This window comes from Anoplopoma fimbria, chromosome 5 (genome assembly GCF_027596085.1).
Source record: "Anoplopoma fimbria isolate UVic2021 breed Golden Eagle Sablefish chromosome 5, Afim_UVic_2022, whole genome shotgun sequence".
NCBI lineage: Eukaryota > Metazoa > Chordata > Actinopteri > Perciformes > Anoplopomatidae > Anoplopoma > Anoplopoma fimbria.
Genome location: NC_072453.1, coordinates 17,522,082 through 17,534,107, shown reverse-complemented (window position 1 = coordinate 17,534,107; position 12,026 = coordinate 17,522,082). Strand labels below are relative to the sequence as shown.

At 41.4% G+C, this 12,026-nt stretch overlaps 1 protein-coding gene across 1 annotated transcript in view; it reads right to left on the bottom strand.

The window, feature by feature from the left end:
* ttyh2 (tweety family member 2) overlaps positions 1-12,026 on the bottom strand; it is a 56,517-nt gene that overhangs the window by 37,270 nt on the left and 7,221 nt on the right. Inside the window, exon 2 of the mRNA XM_054598753.1 lies at positions 6,358-6,530. Coding sequence (XP_054454728.1) covers positions 6,358-6,530 — 173 coding nt within the window. The remainder of the gene's footprint in view (positions 1-6,357; positions 6,531-12,026) is intronic.

Here is a 12,026-nt window from a genome sequence, read left to right as displayed (position 1 = left end):
TTTTACAATCACAAAAACACAAAATCTGCATGTATTTACATTCAGTATACTTTCACCTAGTGTAGCATAGAAGTGCCAACGCTAGGTAATGATGTGCTAACGTACTATACTCATGTGAGCTCCAAAAGTTGTTAGTTAAAAACGTAACATTTAAGATACGTTTATCTCCTTCCAACCTCTCCAGGTAGCTACTATCACTATAACTCAATATTTAATCAGGACTAGCTTCAAATCCACAAAACCAGCATGAAAATGAAGAAAAAATGTAAACTATTGCATGAGAGTCCATGGATCAGAGCCAAATTGTTGTCAGACCTTGGTTGTAGCAGGCCGAAGCTTTGTATGATTGGTCAATCTGCGTTCAAGGGGCGGGAATTTAGCGATGGAACGATTTAGACTTGAGAGCAGTCTACTTAACCTCCTGGTTTCTCCTGACTCCTCTCTGATCTTCCAGATGAGCGTTAAGCAGAATAGAGAAACCATAAATGTTGGTTCAACAATGCTTCCTACAACGTTCTCCTGGAAGAGCGGTGGTGGATGCTGAGCGCAGTGTGGAGCAGAACAACAGGGGCTACTTTCCTACTTAGTACAACGAGGACAGAGCCTCATTAACCGCCCCCCCGCAGGTAAACCACCCACTCTGCAGGTTTTAACATAAACCTCAGGGAGAGGCAGGGAGAAAGGGGGGGAGGAGATGCATTTAAGGCAGAATAGACTGTCTGGAGAGAGATGCAGACAGATCAAAAGAGACAGACTGACAGTGATACAAGCAGGCGGTGAATGCTGAATATACATGTAGGCAGAGAGACAGACAGTTTACAACAAACACAATGACAGAAAAGCAGAGAGCAAGACAACGGGGCAAACAGAGCGAGACAGAAAATAAAGCAGAAAAATATAAGATAAAAGAAGATTTGCCTTCTTTCATGCAGCCTTAATAATATAATATATGATAACTGGTACATTTGCTTTGTTGGATGTTTTTTTGTTTTGTTTCCCATCAAAACAACACCGACAAAAAGAGAAACCCACCACCGGAGTTTCTCTCCTTTCATCTCTTTTGTGTCTTAACACAGAGAGAAATGTGTCGGGTAAAAAGTAGCCGGGAGAAACATGGACTTCTTTGAACCGTGCAAATATTTTAAGGGAGGATTCTAATTATTTTATAAGGAAACTGGAAGGAAAGAGAGGCGTGTGCAAAGAAAGATAATAAGTCTCCTTCTCCAACCCCTTTCTAGCGCTGCTCCTTTCAATGTCCACAGTCTAATTCAAAGAGAAAGAGTATCATAGATCGGAGTAGACATGCCATGAACTGAGCAAAAATTCAAACTGTCATGTTGATAAATGACAAAGTGGATAAAGGACATTGAGGGGAATTCAGAAAAGGATCCAAAAGCTTCAGCCTGCAGCAGAAAAACACCCTCGGCAACTATTAATAGACTCAGACATGTTTGAATATTTGAGATTTTGCCCCAAAATGGCAGCAATGACTCTGCTGATATAACAAATATAGACGTGCTATATTTTATTCTGTCCTCTTGAAGTCTCAGCAAGGGCCACCAAAAAAAAAGAATCCCCTTAATATGCAGTCGGCCTAGAATATAAAAAAAAAATTGCTCCTTTCTAAATTTTGCATGAACACGTCTCCACTTTCAGAACTAGAGAACCTCAATAATATCCATTTTAAGCCCTAAAATAAACGGAAAATTATAAATTGTGAGTTACTAAAAATACATGACCCCAAAAAAAGTGAAATGAGGGCTTTTAAAAAACTACTGCTGGTGTGATTATTATTGCTGATGCTGTTTTATGAAAAGCTTCTAGTGTGCCAGATCATTCTGTACGGGATCCAACAGAGGACAGCGATATGTAAACAGACAGCTCTCTTTCTCTCTCTCTCTCCCTTTCCGTGTGTCCTCCATTCTCATTTCCACTTGGCAACAGATACTTATCCCAATAAACAAATACATATTTTACGTGTCCTGGAAATGAGAATAACTTCTGAGCATCAATTTACATATTTGGAGTAGATTTGAGAATACTGACAACGTCTTATACCTCTTTCATTTTAAAGTTTTTTAAATGTTTATCATGTCACTTACTTGTCCATAATGATAAGGTTATTAAAGGCTTTTTAAAACACTACCATCCTGAGAGCCTCAGGCTTCTTTAACAAGTCTTAATATTATTATTATTATTATTATTAATTATTATTATTATTATATGTTCATCTATTTGCTACATCCGGCTGTCAAAAGGGACAATTATAAGGTCTAAAATGATTGGCAAACCATAAAGAGTCCCAGCAATGCTAAATGAAAGTCTTCCAAAATACGTTATAAGTTCCGACATTGGAATTGGAATGTGAAGAAAAAAAAATATGAAACAAAAAAAAAAGTAAATTGAACCACACAACCAAAACAATAATTAAAATGGACACTCTCTGATAACAAAAATGTGCAATGTCAGCGCAATGTTCCAATCTTATAACGGTAGGTTTGTAGTGTTTGTTCTGGTAGCATGTTGGCTAAAAGTGTTGGTGACATTCATGTGTAAACAAACACACATGTAAACACAACGGGGAATATCGAGGTACACAAGAATCTCCAAGGTCAAGTCCAAAAATCAAACCGTAAAAACGTACAAATGATCACGGTCACATTTGTATATCGTATGCTAAGCCCATAATGTCCATAAATTGTAAGAAAAGTCGATAACAACCTCACAAATACGTCCTACGATAAGCCAAAAACGTAAAAATCATCGAAATCAGTTTCTTATATCGTACAATAAATCGATAATGTAAAAATGATCAAAGTCATGTCCATATGTCGAATGATAATCAATAACATTTAAATAATCAGAATCGTGTCCATTTATCGTACGATAAGTCAATATTGTAATTATTGTGACAGGCCTAACTCGTGATATTATAAACTGTAAACATTAACGGTTATATTTAAGTAAACTCAGACGATCAGTGCTGTTAGAGTCCAGCTGTCCTCAGCGTGAGCAGCTTGATCAGTTACAGAACAGTAATTACACAGCGTATGTGCTCCACCACAGCTGAGTGACATCTGCTCTGCTTTCACCGGTGTTAATTAGGATGGACATCGCAGCGTATCAGCTCCAGCCATGGTCAAACTTAATTAGAGTGGCGGACGGCAAGAACTTTAAGCAGAGACAGAAGGAAGAGAGGGGAAGGCGTAAACAGGAAGAGGACAAAGGGGAGAGAGGGGAGAGAGGGGAGAGAGGTCGAGGGTCTGGACAGATGAGATTAAAATGAAGCTAGTTTGTTTCTGTTCCCAAGTCCAATTCAAAACCCCACTGGACAATAACGCCATACATCCACAGAAGTGACATAATCAAAGGAATCACATGAAGCAGAGTTGATTTCCCACAGGATGTCTGTCCTCATCGTACGTCTCACGTTATTATGTCTTACAACTCATCAAGTCGGGCCGTGCAACTCTTTGAATCTACTCCAGACCAAAACATGCCACTAATGGGATTACTATTCTGCAAAACATATAAGAAAAAACAAATTTTGTCATAATTTCTTCATAATACTCAAGGTATTCTTTCAGTCTCTACCATGAAGGCTGAGCTGCTACATTAAAGTGAAGACCAGAAGGATGGATAAGATGTTCATTCGACGGAAGAATTGTTGCAGATTGTTTTAAATCTAATCCACCACCGAGGTAATCATCTCATGAGGGGGTTCTGACAGAATCCACCATCTTGGGCCAATCTGTCAAAAATCAAAATGCAACAAAACTTGAATACACTACATGTGAATACACTGTACATCATTACATAACAGCTCCCATAGTCTTCATCTTCTTCTCTTTGCTGTTTGCAGCTGTATCTTCACTCTCCTTATTTTTATTCTGAAACATACATCTTTAATGCGAGGAAGGCTGCCACTGTGCATTTTAGAAAAAAAACAAAACTGCACATGCATAATTAAATGTCACACAATGAAGGCTGGTTGACTGGGTGGGAGCAGAAGCCTGAATGTTAAAGTGTTGTATGATTAGTGCTTTAGTGCCGTTTTACAAAGATTATTTGACACACAGAATATTCATCATCCTGCTTTGAATTCAGGGGGTCAAATATTGTAATTTTTTCTATGGATAAGCATTTATTGTCCTTATTTTTTCATTTAGAGATATGACAAAGAAGACAGGGGATGTCAATTTTTGTTTTGATTCACTTACATGTTGCACACAGAACAAGATCTTCAGCCTGCAGTGCTGATCTCTCAGGATATCCATTTAACAATTAACCTTCTCTGGAAAAAAGATAGATGGAGGCTTAATTTAATATTACCCACTGCTGGTTTCTAAACATGACTGTCACATGGTGGAGAGAAGTATCCACTGTGCTGGCAACAAATTCAATTAGCTACTCTGAAGTGAGAGCACATCTCATCGACTGGCTTTATAATTTGTATCTGGGGATGGAAGTGCTGACTGTGTCGCATCAGTGCATGTTGTTTTGGTACCTTTAATGGACTAAATTTATCTTTTCCCCCTTTAATTTGCAACATTTAATGTTTGTCAGCAGCGTTACGGGTTGATTTGCAGATTCGAGACGGCAGCAGAATGTTAACAGAATGAAAAGTTTGATCCAAATAGAAAAAGCGAACTGCTCCAGGCAGCCTGTGCACCAGCTAACGGCTATAATACTGATATTATTAATCTTTATAGCAGCTAAACACCATGTCGTTTCACATCAGGAAAGATTTCAGTTCACCATAGACTTGATGAGATCCAGCAGCCTCCTGCCAAAACAAATCGCATCGTATTGCACGGCTCCTCCACTGTTAAATCTCACTGGGTCAGATATCAACCTAAAAATACAGAAGCATTTCTCCTCCAAAATAGTCTAATTTAAATCCTTTAAGTAGTTTATTAAACCAAATCCAATTCCTCTTACATAAGAAATGATAATAAGGCTCTAAATTCACAATTTGTTTTCTGTTTTGTGACGGTGACACCAGATATGTGCTAATGGATCTAATGCAAATGTGAATTGTTCTCACCATTAGCAACCTGTGACCTGTTTTTCCATTATTTCTGCTGCATTATCCAGCCAGCCAGTTTTTATAGAAACAAAATAAATAGGCTACGCTTGATAAACTTAACAGTCTGCTAGTTCAGGCGAGCGTTAAGCTGGAGGGAAATGTTGTTTACAAGTACTGTAAGCATTTCTGAGCTGTACTTAGTTTCCTGTGTAATATTCCTATCAAGTAAATTGTATATAATCCCTGTAATATTTCAAAAATACTCCTATCATTTATTTAACTTTATTTTCTCTTTTTTCTGTATATATCCTGCAATTCAAGTAACACACAGTGCTGCAGGCTTCTCAGCAGAGAGTAACATATGCATGAAACAAATGTAACTCTCAACAGAGTTGCATTTTTCTCTCATGCATTTATAGAGCAAACTGTAGAGTTACCTAACCACCTACATGATTATTTTTTTGCATTTCCTTTTGCAGACTCAGTTGATGCATCCCATCCAGAGGGTTCAAGACATCAAGGTGATGAGATTGTATCTGCCAGTTGTCTGTCACAGGCAGTAATGTACATTGTCAGCAGAATATTTATAACACACCCACATCAGGGTGGCTTCTCCCACCTTATGCCCCCCCAAACCAGAGGCCACAGCTTCCTATCAGGAGCTTATTTGAAAAAAACACGCGTCCAGACGGATGTTCAGAGAAAACACTGCTTGTGCAAATATCAATAGACTCCCACGCTTTTGTACATTTAATGTCCGATTTTTTTAAATCACACAGAAATGTAGAAAGAGTAAGAGTTATCAGGAAGATATCATCCACATCAGCCACATCAATGTCTCACAGAAGTAAAAGAGACTTAGCGGAGACAGATCAAAAGACTGATGTCATCAAAAGGAAAGGAAATAAAGACGGCTGCCTATGCTATTGTAAACTCGAAGCAGAAGTATCTGCAGAACTGCAAATAGAAACTCAGGGTATCTCAAAAGAGAGGTGGCCTTAAAAGGCATGTAGACAAGAAAGAGAGAGGCTGAACAAATGGGAGAACAGAGACAGGTAGACAGACACACAGCGTGGACAAGGAGCCTACGCACTATGAACTGCAATGCATTATGGATCTCAAGTGGGAAAACAGAATGTGCAGAAACTTTGCCGTGGAAACATTATGCCACTTACAGCGCCCCGTTAGGAATACTGATGACCAATGAAGTAAAACATGAAAAATCTCAGCACGGCAGACATCAACAGAACGTGTGTGTGTGTGTGTGTGTGTGTGTGTGTGCACAGTAATCAGCAGTTAGTCATGACATCTCGTCTCCACTGTCTCACCATGTGATGAGGCCGGCGGCGACGGCCGACCAGGTGACGCAGCAGGAGTTGGGCTTCTTGCTCTCCTCCTCTTCGTCCTTGTGGCAGCAGCACAAGCAGCTCAGGTAGACGGCCAGACACAGCAGGTTGAGGCCGAGGCCCGCGGCCGCCACACAGCCCAGGAATATGAGAGACTAGGGGGGAGGGAGGGAGAGAAAAGGGGGGAGAGAATATGAATGATTGGAAGTGGAACGTAGGGTCACTTGTGACTAATGCTTCTTAGCAGTGAACGTCCAAGATCGTTCAGAAGTGTTTTGCCATTAAAGGCAAGGCAATTCTTTTTGATATACAGGTCACGTAGCATATTTAATTACAAGTAAACTCAATGTGCTTTCTATGATAATTAGATTAGATTCAACTCGACTGAGCAGTTAAGCATCTAACCAGAAGGGCAGAGTAATGCACACGTATAGGGATAATACATAGAATGAACAGTAAGTTGCAGTTAAGAATATATAAAGATGTGTGCAGCAGTTACATTCTGTAAAAATTGTGTGCACAATATATAATGGAAGCACAATAATGGCAATAGTGAGATATCATATACAAAATGCATGCAGCGACAGTGGTAAAAGAATACCAGCGTGTTAACAGACTTAAAGGGGACATACAATGCTCGTATTCAGGTTCCTACTTGTATTTGGGGTTTCTACTAGAACATGTTTGCATGCTTTAATGTTCATAATACACATTATTGTTTCTCATACTGTCTGTCTGAATATAACTGTATTCAACCTTTGACTGAAACGCTCCGTTTTAGGGGCTAAAGCCTAGTCTGCTCTGATTTGCTTGCGAGAAAAATATGATGCACTTTTGCAAAAGTAGTTCTCAAGCTTTGGGTGGAGATACTCATATGATGGGGCAGTGAAAGTCTAATTAGTCTGCATGTGACATAGGAAGGAGAGCCAAATCTATTGGCTTGTTGAGTCACATGATTTCTGATCGCAACAGTCCACAAAAAATGTACTTGGCTGTCTTATATCATAGCTTGTGGGTTGGTATGTACCCTGAAAATCAAAATGTATGTACACAAGAACTGAAAAAGTGAGCTTTTCATGATATGTCCCCATTTAAACTCTAAAATTACAGCTCCTTAAGTTTCCTTTGGCTTCAATTTGACATGTTCCACTGGACCGAATCTCAAAAATGTCATCAGAATCAGTCATGAATCCCTGTTCTTAACAATTTCAAACTAACGTTAACAGTTACTGTGATTAATGCAGGAATAAGACATACATAAAAACGAATGAATGTCTTCACCTTCCCCAAAAAACAAGACCAGCTGCCTTCTACGAGCTTGTTATCCTCCGTCTCTTTCCTCCTTTAGCCCCCATCCCACCTTCTGCACGTCTCTCCTAACAGCCTCCAATGAATTCTGCATCCATCTGTGAGCAGATGGGTTTATTGAAGCTCAGTCCCTCCCCCCTTTCCTCTTCCTTTTTTTAGTTTTATCTGAAATCTTTTAAGTGCCGAGCCATCTGTTCTCACACTGTGATGTGTCGGGATAAAAAATCCAAAAATGGAAGAATATATGTCAACGATTGCCATAAGAGAGCAGGTGAAATCGCAAATTGAATAATCCTCCAGATGCCTCGAAACAGCTGTTTGTCATCTGACACGGTCCCTCTGCTGTCGACTTTGCTAATAGAAAAAAGCAAAAATAAGACTGCAGGATATTTATAGACATTATTATAGTGTGTTCACTCATTCTGCACTTTGAATCTTCGTCTTTGTCACTTGCTCCCCTTCTCCTAAAAATAATCTATTCTCGCTCCTCTACCTAGCTCCATCTGTTGGGGCGCAGTGCCTCATCTTGTCCCATTTCACGGATACATGCTTTTCATTTAGATGGCCACGCATCTGCTGACAGAGGGGGAAAAAAAGGAAAACGCAGAAGCAGTGTCAAAGGAAAGGATCTCCTCTCGTTGACCCGTCCACTTTCTCATATTCTCCGGTGGCCTCATGAAATAGGTGTGGAGATTAGTGGAAATTTAGCGGGATGGTAAATGTGTTAATGGGTGTTCTCAGACAGACGGATGGCGGTGAGCACCAAGGTGAGACAAAGAGGTGCTGGTTGAAGGGCGGGTTGGGGGTTTGGAGTGATGAGAGTTGGCTCAAACTGGGTGTAATTGAGGCGAACGCATCAAATGAGATGGAGATGTGGGGGGCGCAGGTGTTTAATAAGAGCCCGTGGGGGGGGGGGATCAGACTGTCTGACAGAGGAGAAAAAGGGAGCGAAAACGCCTCCCGAAACGCACAAACACCAGGCCACCCAGCCGCTCGTATCGTCATGGAAACGCTCAGGTTAGCCGGTTCCCTTTGCGACGGGGGATGGAGGACGAGTGAAAGGACGAATGAATCGCAGCCTATTTGAATCAGGCAGCATGTGACGGGCCTGCTTTAACTGCCAGGCCTCTGTCTTGTGATTCCCCTGCAGCCGGGCAAAGCAGAGAAAGGAGGGGATGTGGGAGAAGGGGGGGGCAAGACCTGGTTGGGGCTCCTTAGGGTGCACACAGATACTTAAAATAATAAACTTTGCTTTATCTATAAGTTTCATAAGTTTCATGGTGTTTGAACCTCCAAATCTGATCAGAACCCCTGTTGTTGTATTCATTTGCGTCTAACCACAGTTGCAGTTTACATCCATGTCACCACCTCATCATGTTATCCTATTAGTGATATTATTGTGTCCTTTGACCATCCTTGAGTCTAAGTGGAAGTTTGTGCCAAATATAAAGTGATTTCCTCGAGTCGTCTTGTCAGATATTACGGGACGGACAGTCGGACGAGATAATAAAATACCTCCGTGCCAGCGCTGGTTTCTTTCCAGTTGTCTTTCTGTACGAAGTGCTGGAAGCTTTGGAAAGGAAATCACAAATGTATTTGGTGAAACATTTATCCAAAAGGTAGCTTTTAAAGCTGCTACGGCCAAAACAACACTCTCCACTTTCTTTCTTTCTGTCCATCTCTCTCTCTCTCTCTCTCCTGTCTTTTCTTCTCAGTGGTAGAACGCAAAAGTAATGGCTTCTGAATTATGTAGCAGCCATTCAGAGGAGGATCGCACACACACACACACACACACACACACACACACACACACACACACACACACACACACACACACACACACACACACACACACACACACACACACACACACACACACACACACACACACACACACACACACACAGCACAACCCCCGTCCAGGAACCATCACTTCCCCAACCTTCCATTAAGTTTAAAAAACACCATTTATCTTTTACCGGCCGGAGTGTGCACACATTCACTCTTTGGTAAAAATCAAATTGGCAGCTCCGACCACTTTACTGAGGAGTCTCCCATGAAAGCAGACTCTATATGTTAACACCCTTCTCCTTACTTACTCATTCCTAACTCGAGAGGCCCACTCCACTGTCTTCTTTGTTTTTTTGTTTCCTCTATAGACAGAGGGGTGGGGGTGGGGTGGGGGTGAGCACGAGGCTGGAGGCAATGACGCAAGGTAAGAAAGGAAGGAAGATCTAGCTGAGCGGAAAGGCAATCCCTGAGGTGAGGGATGTGGAGGGAGTGGAAGATGAGGAGAATAAAAAAAGGAAATAGGAAGAGAGTGTGATGGAGGGAATATTGAAGGTAATGAAAACAGTGAGACAACAGGGTGTGAATGAGAAAGAGTGAAGGTGCAGGAAAGAAGCCTGAATGATTGAGTTCCTGTGCACACAATGGGAAGACAGAGACACAGCTCTCCTCATCCACATGGCTACCTCAGACACACTCCTCATCACTCAGAGCACGGCCTAGTTTCCTTCCTATTACAAGTCCATTGTAGACGTCTTCTACCCCTCCGGAGGCTGGAACGTTGCATAACTCTACCATTTTTTTTTTCCCTCAACAATATAATGAGCAAACCTACGAATCTCACTGTTGAATGTACAGAAATAAACACACAAGCGCGTGGCAAAATCGGCCATACGCTCTGCCCGTAAGGATGACTAACTAACGGGATGACACGTAGGTGAACTCAGCAAAGTTCTTCAGAAAGAGGAACTTTCCAGCCGTCTGGTACTCATAAATACAGAGCTGCCAGGTCATGAAGTACATCCAATTTAATCCAAATACAGATTATTATTATTATTGAGCTCATTGCGTTTTCCATCTGTTGTTTTTTACTTCGATTAATCCATTAATTGAAAGGTAAAAAGTAATGAAAGTCCTCGGCTTCAAGGTGGAACCAGGGATTGTTCCTTGACTATGACTTAATCAATTAAAACAATCAAAGTTGTCAATTAAGCTTCTGTTAACTAAGTAACTGAATAATGTACTACAGTCTGCACTAAATCAAACCTTATCGTAGTCCATGTATCCGTATTTAAAGGGACAGTGTGTTGGATTTGGTGGCATCTAGCAGTGTGATTGCAGATTGCAACCAACTGAAACCTCCTTCTCCTACTCCTCTATTTCCGAGACAGCGATGAGTCATAGAGTGCAAAACCATGGTAACGCTGTTTGCCTTGCTCAGAGGCCATCCTCCCCATAATAAAACTACTTTATGAGCAAAGGAAGTCAGACGAAGGCTGGTGGAAACACAGTTTTGCTCAACTACGGTGGCCTTCAGGTAACGTAAAAACAAGAAACATTCTTGCTAAATCCAGTGTTTAGTTTATCCATTCAGGGCTACTGTAGAAATATGGCGGTGCAACATGGCGGACACTAAGAGGGCCGCTCCATATGCAGATATTAATGGATTATTCTAATCTAACGAAAACACAATTCTTGTTAATACATCCCCCGAAATACTACCACACTGGTACTTTAAAGCCTCACAGTCACACAAATTCATTTCATCAGAGGGCTCTGAACAGAGATTTCTTGCAGATTCTTTTTCCAAACAATGAATATCATTTATTACCCAGAAAATCTGACCCGAATACATTTCCTCTGAAGGGTCCTGCACTGTTATTTAAGAGCAGAATGGAACGAGACAGAAAAACAGATGAGGTGTCTACGTGGTATATTGTTCGAGCCTTATGCTGAGCACCAATTAAAAATCTATTTTTAATAACACGTAGTGACCATGATTAATAGATAGAGCTGGGAAGCACCTCCATCTGTTGATATGCATCTGCTGAGCAGAGCTGAGCATACAGTGGAAATTCCACAAGCTTGGAGTCGCAATAAATGCACGCTAAGCGATACGAAGTGCCTTCCGCAAGCATGGCCGCTCCTCAGCAGGTGGCGGACAGCTGTGCGTAGGTGGAGGACGTCTCCAGGCGCAGCGTGTGCACTCATGTATAAAGTGCGAATAGTGAGTGGCCCCGAATGGACAGTGACGTTACCTCAACTCGAAAGGGGTTAAACGGGTGTCAGGTCAGTTAGAGAAGGAAGAAGACGGGGCGGCTGTGGCGTAGTGGAGAGCAAGGTAGTTCTCCAATCAGAGGGTCGGTGGTTCGATACCCGGCTTTGGCAGTCGATGTGTCCTTGGGCAAGACGCTTAACCCCAAGTTGCTCCTGAAGGCTTGCCATCGGTGTGGACTGGATGATGAATGTTAGTTAGAGTCTGATGGTGGCACCTTGATGGTAGCCTGTCATCAGTGTGTGAATGGGTGAATGATATGTAATATACTACTGACTGT